We start from the raw sequence: 26,183 nt of genomic DNA, 5'->3' as shown, positions 1-26,183 counted from the left end.
ACTGTAAGACCCCACCTGACTTGTCCAAGCAGCGGAAACCGCATTTTGAGCAAGCCAAGTGTTCGCTCGATGACAAAATATTATAGTTACATTTACGATGTAACTATAATATAACGTGTTACTCTTGATTACCAAGTAACACGTAATGTAATATACCTTTTTAAATAAGTAATAGGTAACTAGTAACTTATAACTCTCCTGATTAACTTGCCCAAAACTGGCCATAGGGACCGGTCGTAGCGACGTCACCGCGACGTCACAGTGTTAACCCCGCCCACTTTGGCCATCATCTTCAGTGGGTAGATTGACGTGCTGCCACAACACTCTGTGCTGGTCCTACAGTATGCTTGTTGCACTATGGAGATCAGCCGTATGGCTTGGGTGTCAGCTGATGAAATCACACAGATCACAGAGCAGAGCCCCGGCTAAGTGGCTAGCAGCTAAGCTAGCAGTTTGGATGGGACGTTTGTGGCCATATTAGCTAAATCTGGCATAAAAAAAAAAGAATGTCTATCGAATATCTTAAATACAATGAGATTGAGCTAACAGCTAAATTTTGTTTCTCTATGTGTCCAGTCTGAGAAACGTTGTCTAACGTGGGTGGCTCACGGTGGCTGAGTAAACAACCAGGGACTCTTGTCTGTTTGCCAGCAAGTGTTCAGACGTCGGAGATATCAAATAAATGTCGTATGGCTTGGGTGTCAGCTGACGAAATAACATAACCTTCAACAACATTCCCGAACACATATAAGCTCTCTACCTGTGCTCAAACGAGCATGACAGCACAATGAAAATATACACATCTGTTGTGTTCATGTTGTGAGTCTCGCAGTCAGAGCATCAGCGTTGCCATGTCGGCTTATTTTAAGCGACTTTGGGCTTCTTTTTCTGTAAAGTTGCTTGTAAAATTGGTAGTTGCGCGTTGCGTTTTTTGTGGCTTATTTATAAAGTGTACTTGCTTATTTAGGCTTGCTCCCAAAAAAATTTAAATACATTTAAACCGGTGGTTCTCAAATATTTTCATGAAAATGTTTTGTGCCAGGGAACATTTGTGTTGTTAGAAAAAAAAGTTTTTTTTTAAAATAGCTCATGTACAAGCTCACATGAGCTTGTAGATTGGCTATTTTCGAGTAGCCGATTGACTAAGCCACTTCTTTTGGGCTTGTTTTCATAGACCTGGTTGCTTATTTCGTAGCACATCGTAAGGTTTAAGATTGGACCTTTGTAGTCTTTCACACTACAGGATAATATTGCCAGATAATGGCTCCCGACCCCCGGCCCAAAATCACCCCGAACATATTGTAGGTTGAGCCCTCCTTAACCAGAATGAAGATATAATAATAGTAATATTGTGATAATAAATATCAGTCATGCAGGGTCGAAATGCAAGTTGTTATCTAATTATGAATAATACATATAAATCTTCAAAAGGTTGGCGAAAGGGCCTTTTTCTGTGGAGTTTGCATGTTCTTCCTGTGTCCCCTAGAGTAGGTACCCTCACAAATAAACAAGTAATCCAGATCTCTATACTGCCTCCCCCTGGTCAGCTGGGGCGCCTGATGGAGGGGAAAGGAACTGGTTGGAATAACGCGTCCCTTCCACGCGCTTTGTCCAACCGGGGAAACTCCCCCGTCAGGTGATAAGAAGCGGCCTGCTAGCATGAGGGAGAGTAGCGCCCAGGATTAAAGCTTAGGCAATTGGCACTGGGTGAAAAAAATGTGTTAAAAATAAATAAGTCTTCTATCAGGGAAACTGTACAATCAATATATACTTATGAATTAATAACAATGAAGTTATACATTGATGGCACGTAGTGATTCGTTTTCAATCACACATTAAACATGAATGTTTTAAATGTATAAATATATTGTACCAAGACTGATACATGACTACTAAAATAACTTATTATTAATGTGAAAACAGATATTCACTGTGAATTCACATTATTTTGACACGTTTTCATATGAAGTTACACTATTCTACTCTACATTGTGCGAAGTCACTGTCGGGGTATTCAGCGTTTGTATAAAGGTATTACACTTACACTTTTGACAATCTCGTCAAATAAGCAATTAAATCAGAACGTCTGATTGAGCAAGGCATTGACCCATGTGATATTTAATTAGTGTTGTTGCAAGTTTTCAACCTTGGGATGTTTCAATGGCCTCCAAGGCCTGAGTTAATTAAACAAAACAACACTGTTTGTGTGTTTGTGGAGCAGCCTGGCAGATTACATCACTCAGCTGTCAGTTGGGACACCGGTGAGTTGGAGATGCCTTGGGCTTCGTTCTTGTTTTCCCCCTCACATCTCAGCAGTGCTGGAAAGTAACTAAGTACGTTTACTGCACTTGACCACTTGTACGTACCCCAGCATCCTTATTCACAGCTCGCTTATTGATCTGCTATTTGTGGCGAAGACATTTGGTGTAGAGGGAATAAAGCGGTCCAAGTACAGAGCCATTTTACGAAGGGTTTAAAGTGGATAAGTAAAATTTTGAGGTACTTTTATTTTACTTCCGTTGTTGATATTTGATACTTCTACCACACTACATCTAAGAGGCAAACTTTTTTAGACCTGCCCCCCCCATCTCTCTCCCCATTTCCTGTCAGCCTATTCTCCTTTCAGTAAAGGCAGAAAAAGCCCCAACAAATATATATTTTTTAAATGTAGGTGATCTGTGCAGAGGGCCATACAATTACTCCTGAAACATGCCTCATTTTTTATTTGGGTATAATTGACCTCTGACCTCTGACAGAATGCCTGAAGCCTACCTGGTGAGATATACTACACAGTTACGACCGTGCAGGATTATGCAAAGGCTAAAATGTAACTTAAATAGCATATAGACAGATGCCAGGTCATTGTTGACCTGGCATCCTATAGTGTGTTTAGTTTCAATGTAGGCTGATGATAGGTTCTTCGTTTACGTATGTATTAGTTATTATTAGATTATTGGTTAATTTATGTATTACTTTATTACTAGATTACAACTACCTTTTACTCCAATAAAAAGAGTGATATTACATTAGCTGGTTATCAAGAGTAACTAATTATATTACAGTCTCTTTTTTTCCCTATATATATATATATATATATATATATATATATATATACATATATATTTTTTTAATCCACAGACCTGCCCTGCACGTACACGTTCCGTCATCATTGTATGCGAGGTACATGTTTAAAAAGAATACAAGCTAGCATATGTGCCATATCCCCCCAAAAAGTATATACCTTCATTTATTCAAGGAAGACCATTGAGAGCCAGCTCTCTTCTTCAAGGACACCCTGAGTACAACATGATCACAATATACAAAAAAAACAATACCATTTTAAATAAAGTGCAATATAATTGCCAAACATAGCAATGCCGATAAATAAGGGCTACGGAAAACAGGTGTAGTCCTTATCTAATGGATCTTCAAGTAGTACCCTAAATGTCTCTATAGACACCAATCCATCCAGTTTCAAAGAGTCCTGGAGTTTGTTCCATTTGTCTGGGGCATAAAAGATGTCACTGTTCATTCGTGGAGTGATAAGTCTAGTGTGTGTCTGTGGTTTTAAAAATGAAGCTAAATACTATGGGAGCTTGCCACACAGGGCCTTATAAATAAATACAACACAAATGTTGCTCTCTACGAATGGCGAGAGAAGGCCAGCCCAGTTTTTCCAATGAAAATACAGTGATGAGTGTGAAAGTCATCGCCAGCAATGAAACGTTAAGCACTGTGGTAGACTGCTTTGAGAAGCTTCAATATGGAAAGTGAAGTATGCATATTGTGGCGACTGACCAAGCTAACACTCAAAAGACAGTTTTGTGAAAGCCAAACAGCATTTATTTAGGCGTAATTGCACAGCATTTAGGAGTGGGGGAATAATGTATAATCAAGTATAAATCAACACAAGTTCTTATAAGAATAAGAGCATACTGCCAAATAATGGTGTGGATGGGAAAAGAAGAGGGTATGGAGGCTGGAGCCTGAATGAATGCTGCTCCAGACAATCTCTTGAAGGCCATTCATTGTAACTGCTCCACTGCTTGCAAGACACTCCGCTGCTCCTGTAGAAGCTATAGACTACCATGTACTACTTGTACTGTACTTGCGCCTTGTGTCAACTTGAGGAATGTGACAACCAAAATAAATATATTCCAGAGGAGTCAGAGGATGGCAATGCATAGTGACTGTATAAACAAGTATAATGGGCTGGTAAACCTTGTTTACTCGATTACTTGACTACGTGATTATGTAAGTAATTCTACAATAGATAAGATACATGCTTCCAAAAATGTTAACCATTTGTACATAAAATGTGAGTAATCACACACACAAAAAAAGTTAATTGGTTGTTTTGACATAATTCAGTACAATAGGGCATCACCCTGGGATGGATGCCATCTTGGATTTGGCATTACATAATTAACAGATAGTTATCATACTGATTCAGTCACATTCCTTGAGCCCTAAAACCTAGGGGTTAGAAACCAAAACCACTTTTCTAGGTTGATTAGCATGAGATAGTCATGGACACCATCTTGAAAACGATGCCTTTCCCGAAAATACATTTTCCCAGATTGTTTGTATGTTCTTAAAGGAGACACAACATTCATTGAAAAAAAATATTTGATATTTAATATCGTGTATGTCCCTCAAACCATTTTCAAAAGGTTTGAGCCTAAATCAACACTCAGATATATTCATCCCAAGACAATTCTCTCAGGCTTATAAAGCACTTTCAGCTGCAATACCAAAACGTCCTGTTGGGCACACAGGGCCTTATAAATAAATACAACACAAATGTTGCTCTCTACGAATGGCGAGAGAAGGCCAGCCCAGTTTTTCCAATGAAAATACAGTGATGAGTGTGAAAGTCATCGCCAGCAATGAAACGTTAAGCACTGTGGTAGACTGCTTTGAGAAGCTTCAATATGGAAAGTGAAGTATGCATATTGTGGCGACTGACCAAGCTAACACTCAAAAGACAGTTTTGTGAAAGCCAAACAGCATTTATTTAGGCGTAATTGCACAGCATTTAGGAGTGGGGGAATAATGTATAATCAAGTATAAATCAACACAAGTTCTTATAAGAATAAGAGCATACTGCCAAATAATGGTGTAGATGGGAAAAGAAGAGGGTATGGAGGCTGGAGCCTGAATGAATGCTGCTCCAGACAATCTCTTGAAGGCCATTCATTGTAACTGCTCCACTGCTTGCAAGACACTCCGCTGCTCCTGTAGAAGCTATAGACTACCATGTACTACTTGTACTGTACTTGCGCCTTGTGTCAACTTGAGGAATGTGACAACCAAAATAAATATATTCCAGAGGAGTCAGAGGATGGCAATGCATAGTGACTGTATAAACAAGTATAATGGGCTGGTAAACCTTGTTTACTCGATTACTTGACTACGTGATTATGTAAGTAATTCTACAATAGATAAGATACATGCTTCCAAAAATGTTAACCATTTGTACATAAAATGTGAGTAATCACACACACAAAAAAAGTTAATTGGTTGTTTTGACATAATTCAGTACAATAGGGCATCACCCTGGGATGGATGCCATCTTGGATTTGGCATTACATAATTAACAGATAGTTATCATACTGATTCAGTCACATTCCTTGAGCCCTAAAACCTAGGGGTTAGAAACCAAAACCACTTTTCTAGGTTGATTAGCATGAGATAGTCATGGACACCATCTTGAAAATGATGCCTTTCCCGAAAATACATTTTCCCAGATTGTTTGTATGTTCTTAAAGGAGACACAACATTCATTGAAAAAAAATATTTGATATTTAATATCGTGTATGTCCCTCAAACCATTTTCAAAAGGTTTGAGCCTAAATCAACACTCAGATATATTCATCCCAAGACAATTCTCTCAGGCTTATAAAGCACTTTCAGCTGCAATACCAAAACGTCCTGTTGGGCAGAGGGGTGCTACTGAGCAATTCTGTCTGTCAAAATACATGGGCAGAATGTTTCGTGATGTAAGCAAACATGCCATTCTGAGATGGCCTGTTCAGACACGCCCATTCTGAAAATCTCTGAAATGAGAATGAATGACTGAATGTTAAAAAAAAAAAAAAAATTGGGGTACAAGAGACACTGGGGAGCCCAAAAAATACAAAAAAAAAAAAAAAAAAAGTGAAATTCATGGTGTGACTCCTTTAACTCATTCACTGCCAGCCTTTTCTGTGGCTGCGTTTAGCCACTGCCAGACATTTTGACATTTTTTGCCAATCTTTGAATAGTCACAGAATATTTTGTGCTATGACTACAATGTCACACAATAGCTCAAAAGAAAGAGGAGAACCTCTAGTTTCTGCAGAAAAAGAAATTTTTGCAATCCCATCTTCCGTTCTTTACTTATTGGCAGTTGAGTAAAGCTTGTTCTCAGTGAAAAACACCCTCTGAGAGAAGAATTCTGAGATAAACAGCTTTTCGTAAAAGTTTTTCAAAAAAAAAAAAATGTTTTTTTTTTTCCAGAAAAACTCTTTTGATCCATTTATTTTTCGCCTCAGTGACACCAGACATATCTAAAGTATGTGTTCAAACAAAATGACAAAAAAAAGAAATCACCTCTTTAGGCAGTCACCTACAGTGACATCAAGTGGCATAGAAAAGTAACTGCGGAGGAAACTGGTTCAGCATCTTGCTCAAGGACATTTTGCATGGATCAGTGTTAGACTGATCCATGCAGTGTGTACAAATGAAACCAAATGGACACGTTTGGTTCCATTTGTACACACTACCAAATAATAAGCCCAAATAAGCTTCTATTTTGCTTAGACGTGAATCTTTCAGTCACATAATGTATAGTGTATACAGGTAGCAATGACAGAAAACATCAACTGACCTCAGTGCTGTCTGCATGTCATATATTCTATATATGGTCTCTATCAGGGGTCATCAATATATATCTATCTATACTCTGTTTTAGTGCTCAGCATAGCTATAGTGTACAAACCATATGGTTTCATTTGTACACACACCTAGAGTTAGACCAAATAAGCAAATACATTTTAGAAACAGACATTTGAATCAGCCACAATACAAGGCATATTTATTGAATACATGGGAGTGTTTCCCTGCAAATGAATGGTATGAGACATGACAAATACAATACATACAAGGTAGAAGAGTAGGCCTATACTAAGCAAGTGTGTTTTCAGCGTTTCTCAGTAGCACACTCTTCCGCTGTGTGGAAAAGTGCAAAGCAACAATTACAAACTGGACACTTGTACGTCATCTCTTTGCGAGGTTTTTCTTCTCTGCCTCTGCCACAAAATAAATTTGCAATCCCATCTTCCGTGTGTGTGTGTTAGACAGTGGATTTTCTGAGCGTGTACAAATGAAACCAAATGGACCAGTGAGGGTCTATTTGGATTCAATGTGTACACACCTAGAGTTACAGATCAAATTACACTTTAGAAACAAGCCCAAATAAGCAAATACACTCTAGAAACAGACATTTGAATCAGCCGAAATACAAGGCATATTTATTGAATACATGGGAGTGTTTCCCTGCAAATGAATGATATGAGACATAATACAATATATACAAGGTAGGCCTATACTAAGAAAGTAAGTGTGTGTGTGTGTGTGTGTGTGTGTGTGTGTGTGTGTGTGTGTGTGTGTGTGTGTTCAGCGTCTCTCAGCAGCATACTCTGGGGCTGTGTGGAAGAGTGCAAAGCACTTTTTGTGCAGAGGAACATGACAAACAGGACAATGGTATGACGTCTCGTGGCGAGGTTCTCCATCTCTGCCTCTGCCACAAACCCTGCAGCGCCGAGTGGGGTGCTGTTTTTTCTTGGTGGGCTGTAGGAGAACAGGCACATGTGATGTTGGCAGCGGTGGAATGTTTGCACAGAGCCTGGTTTGAGGGTCGGTGTTTCTGGGTGCACTAGGATCACGTGGAGGCCGTCTCTGGATGGTGGTCCATGCCCTGCAGACGCTTTGTGTGAATTCCAGCATTGTCTTGCAGCTGCCCTCTGGGTTTTTCTGTTTGTACAAGACGAATGCATTGGCCATGCAGATTTCAAACATATAAATCACAAACTTGTTCGTCCACTTGCTGGACTTCCTGGTGAAGGGGTAATAGGAAATGGACTGGTCCAGCTTGTCCACTCCATTCATTGAATGATTGTATTCAATGACACAGACGGGCTTCTCCTTTGTCACTCGGCCAGCGGGCACTGACTGACGGCGTTTCCGCCACACACTGACCTCTCCCATCTTGTCTGGGTGGAACGTTGAGATCATCCGGACCACGTTCGTGTCCCGAAACGCCATCACCATCACTCTGGGGTCCTTTGTGTGGCGAACAAGTCTTCCCTCCGTGCCCAGGCTGGAACAGGTAGCCTCCTCAATCTCCTGTGGTGCACCCCTCGTCCTCCTCAGTGTCCCGCATACGTGAGTGTTCACTTTCTGGAGGTTCTCACACATGGTCACCGAGTTATAAAAGTTGTCCATAAATAGACGGTACCCTTTACCCTTTAGAGAACCTAGGAGTTTGGTAATAGTGTCGGCAAGGGAGACATATGTTCCACAGTATGGCCTCATGTTGTAGCAATACCCTGTGTCCGAATCACACAGGATGTACGACTTGATCCCATATCTAATCGGCTTTTGTGGATTGTAGACCCGGAAGCTCAATCTTCCTCTCCACAGGAGCGTGCCCTCATCGATGGAGATATTCTGTGATGGCTGATACAGCTCCTGGAACTTGTCCACAATGTAGTCTAAGACTGGGCGGATTTTGAACAGTCTGTCTTTACCAGTATCTCTGGCATCGCTGAAGTGGAGGAATCGGAGGATGATTTGAAACCTATTTCGCGGCATTATCTTGCTGAAATAGGGCGTAGCCTGCATTTCATCCTGAGCCCAGTAGAGTTCCAGCTCCGGTTTGTGCATCAGCCCAGTAAGGAACAAGAGGCCCAAGAAGACTTTGAGCTCCTCCACTGTGAGAGGCTGCCATGCATTGACTCTAGAGAATGGCACTGATGGCAGGTCGATCTTCGCAATGCACGCTGTTGCATATATGTTAGTTTGTTCCACGATCTGTGTTAGCAGTTCATCAGTCAGGAACAACTGGAAGAACTCCACTGCTTGATCTGACTGAAGGTCTGCAGCACTGCTCAGTGGACCAGGAATTTGGGTGAATGGGAAGTCCAAGGGGCGCCAATCCTTCTCCTCCATGGAATGCCACACAAGAGGGACCTTGCCACGCCGCCCACGTCCTGTAAATTATAGAAAGACATAATTTTACCATAAAATACATATACATTTCTAATACATTTTTTGTATTTGTGTGTAAGTGTGTTGGCAATGTAAATGTATGTTTTCTCATGCCAATAAAGCCCATTGAATTGAATTGTGATTAGAAAAATAAACTTGTCTTACCTCCACTGGTTCTGCCAACAGTTGGAGCAACAGTTGGAGATAAGGGTTCGTCCACAGGGTTACTCACCTCTGCATCTGTAATCAGAGGAAAATATCAAATAGTTACTATTATGATAGTATGGTAAACATATTTTTACACACCCAGCTTTATGATGCTTGATACAAAATAAAAACAATTATTTTTACACCCCCCAGCCAGTGTTGCCAGGGCTGCTTGTTTTATAAGTTTCCCCCCAATATTTTATTGAAAATAGCAGATCTACAAGCTCACAAGAGTTTTTGGGTCGTTTTCCTAGACCTGGTTGCTTGTTTCTCTCACAGAATCTGGCAACATTGATTTTAGCTTCGTAAACAATAAAAAGCATTGAAAAAAACAGACAAAAATAATAAGCTCACCTCCACTGCCATCATGTGACAAGTTGATGATATTGGATGTTGCCCTCTCGCCATCTGATTCAGAGTCTAAAATGACAATAAAAGAGTTTGGTAAATATATAGCCTTGACGGTCGTCTTTCAAGCGTCATGGAGCAACGTGTTCCCGTTTTTTTGAATAGTCTCCATTTACAACCTATGCATCTATGAACGTTCAAATTTCAAATATAAAATACACACCCCATGGCCATGGATGTTACAATTGTGTACGGGCCCTCAGAAGTACCCGTTTTTTACGTATTGTTCAATAAAAAGCATTCTAATCCAATCGGCGGCCATTTTCTCATAGAGCTATAATGTATCAGAGTGCAATTACACCTCTCAACTGATAGGGTCGCGTAGTTGTGAAAATTCTGAGCAAATGGCTACCGATCGGATTATAATGCTTTGTATTGTACAATATGGAAAATACGGGTACTTAGACCCAGGCGTTTATCTTGTTACATCCTTGGCAGTGGGGTAAGGCTTTTATATTTGAAATCCGAAGGTTTATGTAGATGTATGGGATGTAAATAGAGACGATTCAAAAACCAGGAACAAGTTGCACCATTACTCAGGGCTAGTGAATGCACACGAGAATAAAATCCATTTACCATTTAGGCTTTAGCAGACACTATCATCAACCAGAGTGATGTACAGTATAATACATTCATTTCATCTCAAAAACGATATCAAATGTACATACCTCTCGAATCAACTACGTCGGCTCTCCTCGGGACCCACAGCTCGTGCAACTCCTCATCTGAAGACGACGGGCCAGAATGAGATCTTTGGGAGTTGTACGGAGACTCTGCGATTTCTCGCCGGGTTGCCTTGGGCCTGCCACTCCGACGGACAGCAAGCACTGGAGGGGCTGAGAGATCCATCGGTTCCTCACCGCCAGAAATATCGGAGTCAGTCTCTGGCTGAAGGTCCACCACAGCACGATGGAACATCTCATCAAGTGTCTGCTGTCTGGGTCCAGGGGCTGAAGCACTGGCTGCAGGGCGAGGGCCACCGCGCGCACGGCCCCGTCTAGGCGCTCGATTCCCGGGAGGACCGGCACGTCCACGTCCCAGTCCAGGTCCACGGGCTGGACCAGCGATGGGTCGAGGACCACGACCACGACCACGACCACGGTTTGAACCGGCGAGTGGATCGGCGACAGGAAGACCCCCATCAGGCTGTTTGCGCTTCGGCATTTTGAGAGACTAAACTAGCTCACAAAATAAAATAAAATCACTAAACTCACACTACACACTGACACTATACACTAGACTGACTGACTGTACTAACTAACACACACACACACACACTCTTTTTTTTTGGGTTTTTTTTTTTTTGTCACACACACAAGACAGACAAGACACACACAGACAACAGATCTATCTAAAAGACTAACTAAGACTAACACTATAACTAAAGACTGTGGATGCTATAAACTAAAGACTATGTGAACGTTACAACTAAATACTATATGGACGCTAAACTAAAGACTATAAACCTAACTGACTATCTGACTATGTGGACTGGACAACAACTACTACTACTACTACACACTATATGGACGCTAAACTAAAGACTATAAAACTAACTGACTATCTGACTATGTGGACTGGACGCTATACTAGACTACTACTACTACTACTACACACTATCAATGGACTTCTCTCTTCTCTTCTCTTCTCAACTCAACTGGCTTGCTTTCTCTCAAAACGACCTACTCCGCGGAACACAAGGTAACGTCGCTCACTCCCTTTTATAAGCTTCTGTTTTGATTTAGATCCTTTGATCAGGTGGTGTTTATATTGCTTGTTTCGGTTCACAGAGAGTCCACGGTGCCTCAAACTAAGATTCAAGTTGAGGAACAGCGCCATTGTTGTTGATAGGGTGACATTTGGTACCATTTCACATGCACACACATCAGCTGTTGTTTGATCACGTGGGTGACGGCTCCCTTTGATCGGCTTTTGGTCTGATCGTGTGTTATGGGTCACAGCGACCAGAACGACTGTACAGGTGGCTGAATAGCACCATGGCGGATGATGGGAAAGGTTTTGACTTTCTTTGATCTGCCTTTGTTTTGATGAAGTGGTTGTTCACGTGATTTTGGGCTTTCTATTGATCACAGGATCCTCACATTTTGTCACAAGTTGGGTGAGAGTGCAATCTAGTGTATGAACCCAAAAAACTAAAATTACGTTTTTTACGTCAGTGGCAGGTTTGGTAATTGGAAATAATTACGTTTTTTACGTCAGTGGCAGTGAATGAGTTAAGCATGCCTATAGATCTACCAGAATCAATTGGGTATGTCTATAACCTACGTATACAGTGGGTGAACAGTTGCCAGTGTTGTCCTGTTGAAATAGTATGATTGACACATTAGGACATACAGACAGATGGGTTGTGACAGATTACGTAGTGGCATAAGGTGGTACAGCGGATGGCATAGCACTGATTGGTGTGAAGGATCACGTAATGGCATAAGGTGGCACAGGGGACGGCATAGCACTGTGTATAAAATGTAGCAACTGAACAATGGTTTTGAAAAGGGTGGGAGTTTGTTAGAAACAGGAGGACAGTCATGAGGGCTTCACTAGACACACACCTGCTTTCATACATGTACTTGATCTTGATATTGTTCTCTTCCTTCTCTGCTTTGTCGTCCTCACCTTCCTCTACTTGTGAGTTACAGGAACAGTTTAATCTGAACAGAATGTATAAGGCTGGAGACTTTATCCTGGGTGGCTTGTTGCCGATGCACATCTCCTCTGTCTTCCCTGAGTTGTCTTTCACCTCCAAGCAACAGGAGCCCACTTGCTATAGGTGAGTATCACACATACAATAGAAAGTAAGACAAAGCCAACTTGTTTTGATAGATAGTAGGCTACCATAGGTTTAGTTGATGCTGTATATTTCTACCAAGATAAATATTCAAGGTTACAGTGACATTTTGTGTGTTAGATTTTCCGCTGGAGGGTTCAGGGGTGCACAGACCATGGCTTTTGCTATTAATGAGATCAACAGAAATAGAAGCCTACTACCCAATGTGACTCTAGGATATAGTATCTATGATACCTGTGTGACACTTGGAGTTACATTCCGTGCAACATTGTCATTGGTCACTGGGAGAGAGGATAATTTTCAATTGGATGAGAGATGTGTTGGCTCCCCTCCAGTGCTAGGAATTGTGGGTGCTGCTTCCTCAACAAGTTCTATTGCTATTGCTAGAATATTAGGTTTATACAGAGTGCCCCAGGTAAGTTTCCTATTTGAACCCCATTTTCTTTTTTTCTTCTTTTTCTTTTTTTTTTTTTACTTTTTCCACACAGAACCAGGGGATAACATGCATACAAACTGGCTCAATAGCGCCCCGTGCCAAACAGGACAATGTGGTATTGCAGGTGAAAGTGCTTTATAAGCCAGAGAGAAGTTAGTTGGAATGAGTATATCTGAGGCTTGATTTAGGCTCAAACCTTTTGAAAAACGTTTGAGGGACATAAACAATATGATATTAAATATTATTATTATTTTTTAAATTCATGGTGTAGTGCCTTTAAAGGTTTAACTGTTTATGTGGGTTTTACAAACCAATCAAAAGTATTAACAGCTTGTGACTAAAACATTTCCACCCAACAGGGACAATACTACTTTCAGCTAGAGCATGTGAAGAGAGCTGGTATATATTCTCACATGCTCATTATGCTCTTATTCTCTGTTTGCAGTGGACAGTTGTCAATTATTTAATATATTAGAGCAGGGGTTTTCAACTGATTTTGACCCAGGGACCAACATCCTGACTAAGAGCAACCTGGGGATCACCACTATTGTGCGTGTTGGGTCCATCATAGATCCACCCCACACAATAGTGGTGGGGGGTTCATGCACCACAGGGAGCTGGAGAAAATAGCTATAATATCAATTTAATATCTAATAAAATACAGTGATTTTGTTTGAATATGATGGAATATGATTAAGGATTACTGTGATTATGGTAAGCTCACTTTTCATATCTCACACACTCACACACACACACACACACACACACACACACACACACACACACACACACACACACACACACACACACACACACACACACACACACACACACACACACACACACACACAATACAGTAAGAACTCCTGTAAGTTATTCACCCGGTGGTCCGCGGACCACCGGGTGAAAACCCCTGTATTAGAGAACAGATGTGTTGTACCTTTTTCAGGTCAGTTACTTTTCCACCTGTGCCTGTCTGAGTGACCATAACCAGTTCCCATCCTTCTTCAGAACAATCCCAAGTGACGCATTCCAGGTGAATTTATATAGGCCATAGATCTGTTGGTATAGTAGTACTCTTGTACTTTTTCATGTCATGTCATATGTTTCCACAGTATATCAAATGTTCACAGATTTTTTTTTTTAAACAAAAAAGATCTATAAGCTCACATAGTTGTGAGCTTGTATTTTTTTGGCAAATAGCCAATGTATACAGGGATAAAGTGGTTAAACTGATTTTGATGCTATTAACTGAATTTGCTGGGGACCAACCTAAAACCCCCTCAATGACACTTGGGGGTCCCTGGACCCCACTTAGTAGTACATGTTCCACACACTTATACAAATATCTTCCTCTATTGAGTTTATTACGGTATTGCATTATCTTGTTAGTATTGCTGCTGGTGCTGAAGATCTTTATTGACAGCATCAAAAGAGAATCATTAGACCTTTTCTATTGTGGAATCTGTGTAGGAGATTCACTGATTCACTATGTGAATAATGCAGCCTAACCACGTATCCCTCCATTATATCCAATCAGGTGCGAGCTACGCTCCAGATTATGAGGCGGTTCAGGTGGAGCTGGGTAGGAATGCTGTTCACTGATAATGACTATGGACACAATGCTGCCAGATCCTTACAGTCTGCGCTGGCCCAGTCTGGTTTGGCTTGTCTAGCGTATGTGGAGGTTGTGCCCAAGGACTCTGACCCAGATGAACTTCAGAGGATTGTCTCTGTGATGAAGAAATCCACAGCTTGTGTGGTCATTGCATTTGTATCTAGGAGCGGTATGCCTAAACTCCTGGAGGAGGTTTGGTTTATTATTCATTATGCATTCATATTTATAGGAATATGAAATTAGCTACATTGAAATGTACACATTATTTCATAATGAATGTTATGCAATGTGATTTAATCACTCTCTAGATTCATCAATTTAAATGCTCAGCAATTGTGTGCTTATTTTACACATGTTCGTATTTCCCCTTTGATCTCAGTGCTTCTGTATACAATAAGCAAACAGATAATAACACCAAGCAAACATCTTACTGCTGTAACCACTTCTTTAAAAAGTCTGTCTGTGGGTTTTGAACCTATGAAAAGTATTACAAAGAGCTTGTGACTTAATAACTACATTGGATCCATTTGAACACAGGTTCGGTTAATTATATACTAATATATTTTGTTAAACATAATAGGTAGTAAAGCAGAATGTGACAGGTCTGCAATGGATGGCCAGTGAGGCGTGGACATCATTGGCCAGACTCCAGACTCCTAACTTCATGCCGTACCTGAGAGGCACCCTGGGTATTGCCGTCCGTCGTGGAGAGATTCCAGGTCTCAAGGACTTCTTGTTAAAAATACATCCTGACAACAGCCATGAAAATAGCATTGTGAGTCTTCTGTTTCATTGAGTATTCAAGCTGCCATTTCAAACTGATGTCTGCTTTCAAATGTTTACAAGGTTTATGTTTAAGTCTTTAATGTGTCTCTTCAGGTGAGGCAGTTTTGGGAGCACACATTTCAGTGTAAGTTTGCACCCCTTCCATCAGAGTGGGTGGATAATGGTGGAGGGGTGTGCACTGGACAAAGGGATATAGCAGAAACTACCCTTCTGGATGTGACAGACCTCAGGGGAGAGTATAATGTGTACAAGGCTGTATATGCTCTGGCCCATGCCCTCCATGACATGTTGCATTGTGTGCCAGGAAGAGGGCCTTTCATTGGGCACAGCTGTGCCAGTTTGCAGACAATACAACCATGGCAGGTGGGATTCACAGTTTACCTGTTTATTGAAAACAAAGTCTGCCGCCAGAGGCTGCTATCCCCCTTCTCAATCGCATCGTGGCATATAAGAACTGTGTTCCAAACATAGACTGTATAAAAAGAACGGACAGTCACGCCATTGGTTTCTACAGACCGTAAATGTAGCCGATTGTTCAACAATTTCAAATCCGCAATCTTTCAATATCGCGTCATATCGCGTCATATCCTGCAGAATGCCACCAGACCATTATTGGTTGGGTAGCTTGTCAATCAAGAGCGTGGGCGGGGAATGAATGCTATTGGTCGTGTAGCTTGTCAATGAAATCATCCCGCCCCTCCTAGAGCATAACCTACTTTATCGTCAATTTTAAAATAAATGGGACCATAGTTTTCCAAAACGCATATCATGATGATTGAAAGGTGACTTTAAACTAGCAACTGGAAGCATATTCATGACAGTTTTTATTAAGGTAAGAAAATCTAGTCTAAAGTTTGTCAAAAGTAAGTAAGTAATTAAGTACATATTATTTATATAGCACTTCTCACAGAGATGGCTCACAAAGTGCTTCACATACATAGAGATTAAAAACAAAACAAGGTATTAGAACAGGTAGAACAGTAAAAAGCCTGTACAATAATCTCAAGTATACAGCAAATAATGATACAACGTGGACATAAAATCAAATAACATTTGCAAAAGCTTGTTCAAATAATAGCGTCTTAAGATTGTTCTTAAACATGTCAACAGAGGCTGCAGTTCTCAAGGCATGTGGAAGAGCATTCCAAAGCTTGGCAGCTACAGCCCCAAAGGCTCTGTCACCTTTTGTAATGAAATTTGTGTTGGGAACTATTAACAGACCCTCTTCAGCAGACCTAAGGGCCCTCCCTGGCACATAACGTGGGACCAGGTCGGTTAGGTATTTCGGGGCCTGACCACGCAAAGCTCTGTAGGTGAGCACCAGGACCTTGAAATGGACCCTGAAATGTACAGGAAGCCAGTGTAAAGAGGCCAGGACTGGGGTGATGTGGCACCTTCTGCTGGACCTGGTCAACAGTCTGGCAGCAGCATTCTGAATTAACTGGAGGCGGTTCATGGTTGATTTATTGAGGCAGGTGAAGAGTGAGTTGCAATAATCTAGACAAATGCGTGGATAATCATCTCAAGTTCTGGGAGGGAGACAATTGACCTCAGTTTTGCTATGTTACTAAGGTGGAAGAAACATGTCCGGGTAACTGATTTGACGTGAGTGTCTAGATGCATGGACTGATCTAGCCTGGCATGGCCAGACTAATATCACTGCGTAGATATTAGTCTGGAATCTCTGTGTGGAACCTGCATTTCCAAGGGGAAAATAAAAAAAATGCCGCTGGTGATAAACCCGCCACATATTTGCATACTGGGCTCTGATTGGTCCCTCACAACTTCGGAGGGAGAGAAATAAAATCTCTATTGAGAGGGGCCAGACCTAATATGCCGAGGGCAAATAATTATCTTTTTGCAATGGCAGATTTGTCTGGAACCAGGCTAGGACTGATCAAAAATAACACCGAGGTTTCTGAGGTTGGGGCGCACTTTGTCTCTGAGCGAACCAATAGCATCAACCACCTTAGGAACAATAGTGTCAGGAGCAACAATAAGCAGCTCAGTCTTTGCTTCATTTAGCTGGAGGAAATTGTTTGACATCCAGGCCTTAAAGGTAGGGTAAGTGATATTTTTTGGTTAAAAAAAAAAAAGTATTTTGTTAAAAGGTTAAAGCACTATATTCTGATAGTAATCATTGCTATAGAGTGTTTTTTCAGTAACAGGAGTCTCCCCGTCTCTCCAGCTCTTTAATAAACAGAAAATACATTTTCCGGTAGGTGTCAAAATCTCAGCCAATCAGGAGAAAGTACCCATTTTTAAGCCTTTAATGGCAGACATACACTCTAGTAAAATGTTAAAATTAAAATCAGCAGGGCTCTTTGTGTTAAAAGAATAATACAATTGGATATCATCTGCATAAAAATGGTAGGACGTACATGCCTTTAAAAGTACTGATAATGTGTCCTAGTGGTGGCATATAAAGTGCAAATAAGGTTTGTCCAAGGACTGAGCCCTGGGGGACACCACACGAAAGGGAAACAGAATCTGACACATGTGGGCCCACAGCAACTGTGGCAGTTCACCCTGCCACTGACACTGCATAACCACGTCAACACTACACAATACACCATATACACAATAGCCAGGTAGCATACAGGATAGTTTGGTTGGTGCACACACTAAACTCCATTTAACAGCTTTTAGTATGTTTCCTGTATTATTGTATTGTTTTCACTTGACTTAAATGATTTCACACAACACAGGGTTAAAGGGTAAAATTGTTCTTTATTTTTAAGTTGCAGGGAATGTTCTTTTGGTAAATGTTTGACTGTTCTTTTCTTTCTCTTACCACAGTGCTTCCTGGTTCTGGGCAGTGACGAAGGACCCGAGTGTAGCTGCAGGCAGCCTTTTATAGTGCCTGTCTGTTTGTAGTGAGCATGCTCAGTCCATACCTGCTGTACCATACCAACTGGGGGTTTGAGTAAAATGTGGTATTCTAATTGTTTTATGGATTATTAGTACTGTGGGAAAGGTGCTAATGTGAGGACACTTTAAACGTGTTAAATTGTGAAGTATAATGTCTTTAGACATGGAGAAAATAACTGGTTGTGTAAATTGTTTGAATCAATTTAGGATTGGTATGGTCCAGTGGGAGGGGCTTAGCCTTTAAAGAAGGGTGCCTACCACTGTCCAGGCAGTCAGTGAAGGGCTGCAGTAGGGAGCAGACCTATAGCCAATCTGGCCAGTATTGTGTTTCTGTTTGTTTGTATTCCCTGGGACTTCTTTTTCTAAAAAAAAAGGTGAATAAAAAAACCACTTGTTTGCATCTAAAGACTGCGTTGCTTCCAGTGTTTCCGCCATATCCTACCCACACTGGGACGAAGTGTGACAGCAACTGAGAACCGTCTACCTGTCAGGTAGGAGGCAAACCAGTCAAGGGCGGTCCCCGTGACCCCTATCTGATCCCTGAGCCTATCTATTAAAACATTGTGATCAATTGTGTCAAAAGCAGCACTCATGTCAAGTAGCACCAGGATAGAACATTTTCCAACATCAGATGACATTAAAAGGTCATTGGTCACTTTAAGAAGAGCTGTCTCAGTGGAATGCATTTGTCTAAAACCAGATTGAAACTTATCTAAAATGTTGTGAGAATTTAAAATTGTTAAAAGTTGGTTAGCAACAATTTTCTCTAAAATCTTGGAGATAAATGGAAGCTTAGAAATAGGCCGGTAGTTGGTGTGTAGTGCAGGATCTAATCCATGCTTTTTTTAAAGTGGCGTTACAATGGCTGTTTTAAAATAGGAGGGGACATGGCCTGAAATCAGTGAGAGGTTAATAATGTTGAGGGGCCCATAGAGCTAAAAACATCCTTTAAAAGAGTGGTTGGAATCACATCAACTGGGCTGGAGGACATTTTCATGGTGCTCTTAAGCTTTAACTGATGGAGGTTAACTGATGGAGGGAAATGGGTGCAAAGTGGTTCAGGATTGACTGGTGGTTGGGGCCTATATGAGGGGTGGGAATAGCGGGGGTTATGCCTGCCCTGATATCGACAACCTTGTTCACGAAAAAGTTAATGAAGTTATTGCAATCATTGACAGAGAAAACAGGAGGGTCGGGTGTTGGTGGGCTGACAATGTCATTGATAGTGTCGAAGAGGACTTTGGGGTTACGTTTACTGGATAAAATGAGTTTTGCAAAAAAGGCAGTTCTCGCAGCTTTAACCATAGAGTTAAAATCAATTAAAAGTGATTTAAATTGTAAGCGGTGGACCTCAAGTTTAGAGGACTTCCACCGGCGCTCCATGCTTCTGCATTCGTGACGGAGGCAACGAATATCCTCATTTAACCAAGGAGTTTTATTTAAAGCACGAACAGTGCAATATTTAAAAGGAGCAACAACATCTAAGATTTCTGAGCAGTGTAAGTTAAAGGAGTGTACTAAAACATTGATATCAATGTCTAAAAATTCTGTATTGGCAATGGAGGATGGTACTAGACTGGTGTCAAAAGCAGCAGAGAACCTTTCAGCTGAGAGGCCATTTAACATGCGTGAGTGCTTTACTCGCGTTCCGGCTACACAATCAGGGTTAAAAGATATGTTAAAAACTAGGGATTTATGATCTGTGAAGAGCATGTCCTCGGCAATAATGTTGTCTACATCTAAACCAAAACTAAAAACAAGATCCAGCGTGTTTCCCTTGTTGTGCGTAGCACCCGTGACACAAGATTAAAAGATTCAGTGATGCTGAGGAAATTGGCTGCAGAAAGATCTGTACTCTTATTAATGTGATAATTGAAGTCACCAAGCAATAAAAATCTCTCAAACTTAATGATGGAGGTTAAAAGGTCACTAAATTCAGAGAAAACCCCTCCGCTTGCGTTAACATAAATTCTTTCTGACACCAGCAGGGGTAAAACAGCGAAACTACAGGCCGTTCATATGAACTGTCTCTTCCGTATTAGCCTCAATGTAAAACTTTCAAGCTGGGCCCTTGGTTCCAAACAATAAACAAATGAGCCTGGCGATTTAACTCATTATGGATATGAAGCAATGAAGCATCAACTTATCGTAAAAAAAGTACTAATTTATGTAAGAGTCTGAAAATAAATACCCTTTCTCCTAGCACACGTTATCAAATGTAACTCGATATCATAAACGACACAAAGTCACATACCTGACAGAATTGCCAGATTTGTTAATTATTGGAACACAGTTCTTTATATGACGTGATTCTAAGAGGTCCCTATGGTATATTCAATAGAACAAATACTTTCGTGACCCAGGGGATAATGGAGTGACGTCAGAACTTCAATACTGTAAATGTGACTTTGGTAAAATGCATTAAACATTCATACAGGAGGATGAAAAATACATTATTAATGTTCTTATAGTGATGTAAGATCATATAAGATGAGACCTTTATTGATCCCATAAGGGGAAATCTGTCGCCAAAGGCAGCACAGCAGTTAACCACTGAAACCCCATATGGGGAACTGGGGTCCCTCAGGGTTCACTACTAGTGTATTTTCCGTTTTCTGTTATTTTGGGGAAAGCTTTTGCTGAAAATAGTTAATGGTTGCTCAAGTCCCTGGCATTAAAGTAACCCCACCAGTAGGAAATCACAAATAAAAGGGAACTACTAGCCATTACGGACTGATAGAACAATATTCTATTACACACACATCACAAAGATCTACTTTGGCCTTGCCATAGAGGGCTTCAGAGCTGTCAGTCCAGTCCAGTCACCGCAACCCCTCGTTCACTTGCTATGGGCCGTTGAAAATAGCTTGTCTCGTCAAAAATACAGGGGAAAAAAGAGGAACTCAAGTTACAGCCGGTTTCCCACAGACGCTAACCAGGAAGCGGATGGAGAAGTAGTTCTTGTGATCATGTGATCTCTTAGATCTCTCTGTGACTGAGCCTGAAATGGTGGCACATAGGTTGCGCAACAGCGCCATCTAGTGGTAAACACTGACAACACGGTTTGGACGTGTTACACGTCTTTGGCGCTCGGGGCTTTGGAAAAAATGGACGTGTTACACGTCAATGGCACTGAATGAGTTAAAGAGGTCAGCATTATCCTGGTTCATCCATGGGCTTATTGTTAGAGAAGCTTCAAACCTGCTTTGAGGGTATGCACACCTCCTCACAGTACCTACTGTGATGGCCTGGCATAGGCTGTCTATATCATCACCCTGAAGCACCCCTTAAGTGCCCTGCAGAACGAGACCCAGTCTTCCACTTCAAACTCATCTGACCACTCTTGTACAAACCTGGTGAGCACTGGCTGCCTTCTAACGACAGGCAGACCGGTTGGAACCAGTCTCATGGTCAGAGCTGTTCAAGGGGGGAAAGGCAAATGACCTGTGTGCATACCTGACATTAGCATACAAGAGATCAAGAGTTTTAGCACCTCTGGTGGAGCAAGTGACATACCGGGAGAGGTCAGACAGCGCACTACTAACTTTAACCCTGTTAAAATCCCCATTTACAAGGAGGACGGCTAGCTACAGAGGAGATAATGACATCACAAGGGGTAGCGACACTACCACTGGGCAGACATACCTCTATGTCCTAGGTACAAAACACTTTCTTCACTGAAGCATGACCTCAAGCACACCAGTCTGTGTTGATATAGACAGTACCTCCACCTTCCGTCTTGTCCACTCCCACCCCCATAACAATGTCTTTATCGGCTCTGATCAACAAGAACCCCTCAACTGTAGCATGTCGGAACCTTCACTTTCCAACCATGTCTCCGTCAAGAAAATAAGGGTAGTCCGCGTGTACACAAATTGTTTGGTTATAGTCGTCACCAAAACATCAGCTCTGGATTGGTCAAGGACATTGCCCTTGGCCACGGAGGGGTTTTATTCTCCATTGTTCAAGTTTCTCGCTAACATGGCATTTAGTATTACCTGAAATATAGTAAATGTTTATCAGTGTTTGGAGCAGTAACTTGGTGTTAGATGGGTGGGCCACATGTATTTTAAGAGCATGTTTATTTCAATGACCAATCAATCGATTGTGTTCGAACTGTCTCGTTCTTCATAATTTCTAGCTGGTCTATTACCTGGAAAAGGTCAACTTCACCACATCTTTTGGTGATGATGTATCATTTGATGAGAATGGTGATGCTTTGCCAATCTATGATGTCATGAACTGGGTGTGGCTCCCTGATGGAAGCGCGAAGGTTCATAATGTGGGTGTGGTCAAGACGTCAGCCTCCGGGGATGAAGAACTCATCCTTGATGAAGACAACATCTTCTGGAACTTTGAATCCAAAAAGGTCACTTTGTCTTTCTGAAGTAACTAATGTTGAGCTCATGATGTGAATGTAATTTAGTTTAGACTGAAACTGATCATTGTTCCTTTCCTCTGTAGCCTCCTCGGTCAGTGTGCAGTGAGAGCTGTTCCCCTGGAACCCGTGTGGCCAGAAGGAAAGGAGAACCTGTCTGCTGCTTTGACTGCATTGCTTGTTCTGAGGGAGAGATCAGCAATCAGACAGGTTGGTTGTTGATTGAGTTTATTTGATGATAGCACAGAAAGGAGCACAAAGCACTATAAGTATTAAAATATAGTTCCAAGTCGTTCCAAGTCAAGTGAGTTCACACCACAGCTATAACAAATACAAAGGCGAACGATATAGTTAAAGATATAGTGCTCGGTGTCAATGGGCCTTTAGGAGGGACTAATGCTACTGCTGAGCATCAAGATCAGTTTACTGGAGGGACTCTATTCTACAGTATATTTACCATTTAGCTTTTGAGGTACTCTGTCCCTTTCCCTCCCCTCCCTCTATTTCCCTCCCTATCCCTCTCTCTCTCTGTCTCTCTCTCTCCCGCATGCACGCATGCACAAAGAAACACACAAGGCCACGCACGCACGCACGCACGCACACACGCACAAGGCCTCTGACACATGTTTTTCTCCTGATTAATTGTCGTCAGGTGAAATTAAGTACAACAAGATAATTTCACCGTATGCTTAATTTTCAAGAGCAAAGACTATCATTTGATTGTGGAAGCAACATTGTCAAGTGGTGTAACTGGTTTGTGGCAATTGGTGTAACCAGTATTTTTCAAAATAATATGAAAAGTAAGAATATGACAGAAATAAGGGCAGAGGTTTCCACATTTACAGCAGAAAAGGATAGTAGGATGTAGCAACGTAGGTTATCTTGGTAACCGTCTTCCATGCCGACATCTCGCCACTCCGACTAGTGGCTTCCGCGTGCGGTTAGGGTTAGGGTGAGGGTTAGGTATAGGGTTCGTTAACGTCGGAAAGGCGACATGTCGGAAAGCCGCCATGTAACCGGTTATCTTTAGGATGATAGAGTACTTTTCTGTCCCTTTAACCTTGCTGTCTTTGTTAGACTCTACAGAGTGCACCAGTTGTCCAGAGGACTTCTGGTCCAGTCCCCAGCGTGACCACTGTGTCCCTAAGAGCATGGAGTTCCTCTCCTACAATGAGGACCTGGGTATCTCCTTGACAACCATCTCATTGCTAGGCACACTTTGCTGTGCCATTGTTATGGGAATCTTCATCTATCATCGTGACACACCCATGGTACGCGCCAACAACTCAGAACTCAGCTTCCAAATTTTGATGTCACTCAAACTGTGTTTCATGTGCTCACTTCTGTTCATTGGCCGTCCCAGGCTCTGGACATGTCAGCTGAGGCATGCAATATTTGGGATCAGCTTTGTGCTGTGTGTCTCATGCATCCTGGTAAAGACTATGGTGGTGCTGGCTGTGTTCAAATCCTCCAAGCCTGGGGGTGCAGACATTATGAAGTGGTTCGGTTCTATGCAGCAGAGAGGAACAGTTCTGGTTCTTACTTCCATCCAGGCAATAATCTGCACAGCCTGGCTTGTGTCTGCACCCCTCACCAACTCCTCATAAAAACACACAGTACAACAGTGATAAGATAGTCTATGAGTGTGAGGTAGGATCAACAGTTGGTTTTGCAGTGTTACTAGGTTATATTGGTTTATTGGCACTCCTCAGCTTCGTCCTAGCATTCATGGCAAGGAATCTTCCAGACAACTTCAATGAAGCCAAGTTAATCACTTTCAGCATGTTGATCTTCTGTGCCGTGTGGATAGCCTTCATCCCAGCATATATCAGCTCTCCCGGCAAATATGCAGATGTAGTGGAGGTATTTGCTATTTTAGCATCTAGTTTTGGCCTTTTGGTGGCACTGTTTGGACCAAAGTGTTATATAATGCTTTTGAAACCTGAGAGAAACACTAAGAAGTCCATCATGGGTCGCGGTGCCACCAAGACATAGAAGCAGCAATGCAACAATGATGTATTTACTGTACATTTAATAAATAATAATAATAATAGGTAGCGGCGCCTTTGATACATTTTGTCATCGATATGTGTTTATAATGTGTTTTTGCCGGAGGAGCAAGAGGAAGATGGCCACCTCCCCACTACTGGACACGCAGCCAGAATCACTGAATGTGATTAATCTGTCTAATAAACCCATAAGCACCCCATGTAAGTTGGCCCTAAGTAAAGGCCTCTCTTTTGTCCCTACCACACAATGCAATGACTTTAACACCATCATTGATTTTCACAAGTTTTTCCGCACTCTTAGATTAAAGGAATTCTTTAGCCCCAAACACACCCCCAATGAGCCAGAAAATGAGAATACTGCTAATGAGAATGTGATCAGGGCAACGCATCCTTTCCGTGCCAGGTCTACTTTTTGTCCACCTAGGAATAAGAAACCCTCTCTAGAGATTTATTGTAGATTGGTGGAAAAAGATGTAACCTCAATCATGAATAAAAAACGGGAGTATAAAACAATGAATAACCTCCCAAAAGAACAGAGAGATGCTTTGATTGATTTGAAAAATGATGTGAATGTGATTGTAAAACCCGCCGATAAAGGCGGTGCTATAGTGATTCAGAACCGGGTGGACTATGTAAAATAAATTACAAGACAACTAGGAGACGTATCGTTCTATAGAAAGTTACCCTCCAGTCCTACAGCTCAGTTCAAAACTGAATTACATGGAAAACGGCAGCATTTTTTGGACAATCTTGAAATTGATAAAAATGAATTTGAGTTTGTGAAAGTCGAATACCCTGTCACCCCAGTCATTTACACGCTGCCCAAAATTCACAAACGCTTGGAATCGCCTCCAGGCAGACCCATTGTGTCCTCAATAGGGTCTCTAACAGAGAAAATCTCTACCTGTATGTGGATTCCTTTTTAAAACCACCTGTCACTTCCCTCCCAGCCTATGTAAGAGACTCAATGGACATGATAAACACCCTGAAAAAAATGGGGGATATGGAAGGTGAAGTGATAATGGCCACTTTGGATGTGGAGAGCCTATATACCTGTATACCCCACACTGGGGGACTGGAAGCGCTCTCTTACTATTTGAACAAACGTGACACCCAGCTCTCACCAAGTACAAACTGTATCAGAAATCTGGCCGAACTAGTTCTAACAAGAAACTTTTTTATGTTTGAGAATGACTATTATCTCCAAACACGTGGCACCGCGATGGGTAGCCGTATGGCCCCAAATTACGCAGGGCTTTATATGGGTCTATTTGAACAAGATTCTGTGTTGGGTCCCAACAATCCCTTCTTGACCCATATACAACTCTGGCGGCAATATGTGGATGACATTTTTCTACTGTGGGGGGTAGTGATGCGCGGGTTGACCCGTAACCCGCGGGACCCGCGGGTCA

General features: G+C 41.7%; 1 protein-coding gene and 1 pseudogene across 2 annotated transcripts; one reads left to right on the top strand and one right to left on the bottom strand.

The window, feature by feature from the left end:
* Positions 1–7,659: 7,659 nt before the first annotated feature.
* On the bottom strand, positions 7,660–9,213 carry LOC311044861 (piggyBac transposable element-derived protein 4-like; the record flags this gene model as incomplete). Its single annotated transcript, XM_084056675.1, has 1 exon — positions 7,660–9,213. The coding sequence occupies one exon, from the start codon at positions 9,211–9,213 to the stop codon at positions 7,660–7,662; it is 1,554 nt and encodes a 517-aa protein (XP_083912801.1).
* A 3,332-nt stretch (positions 9,214–12,545) lies between these two features.
* Positions 12,546–24,757, top strand: LOC311044860 (extracellular calcium-sensing receptor-like; annotated as a pseudogene). Its single transcript has 7 exons — positions 12,546–12,655; positions 14,616–14,919; positions 15,308–15,502; positions 15,607–15,876; positions 22,526–22,753; positions 22,849–22,972; positions 23,840–24,757. The product of its transcript is annotated as an extracellular calcium-sensing receptor-like (transcript).
* The last annotated feature ends 1,426 nt before the right edge of the window (positions 24,758–26,183 follow it).

This window comes from Gymnoscopelus microlampas (assembly GCF_963454915.1).
Source record: "Gymnoscopelus microlampas genome assembly, chromosome: 5".
NCBI classification, from domain to species: Eukaryota; Metazoa; Chordata; class Actinopteri; order Myctophiformes; family Myctophidae; genus Gymnoscopelus; species Gymnoscopelus microlampas.
Note: the sequence above shows the minus strand (reverse complement) of the source record. Positions and strands in the feature narration are given on the sequence as shown.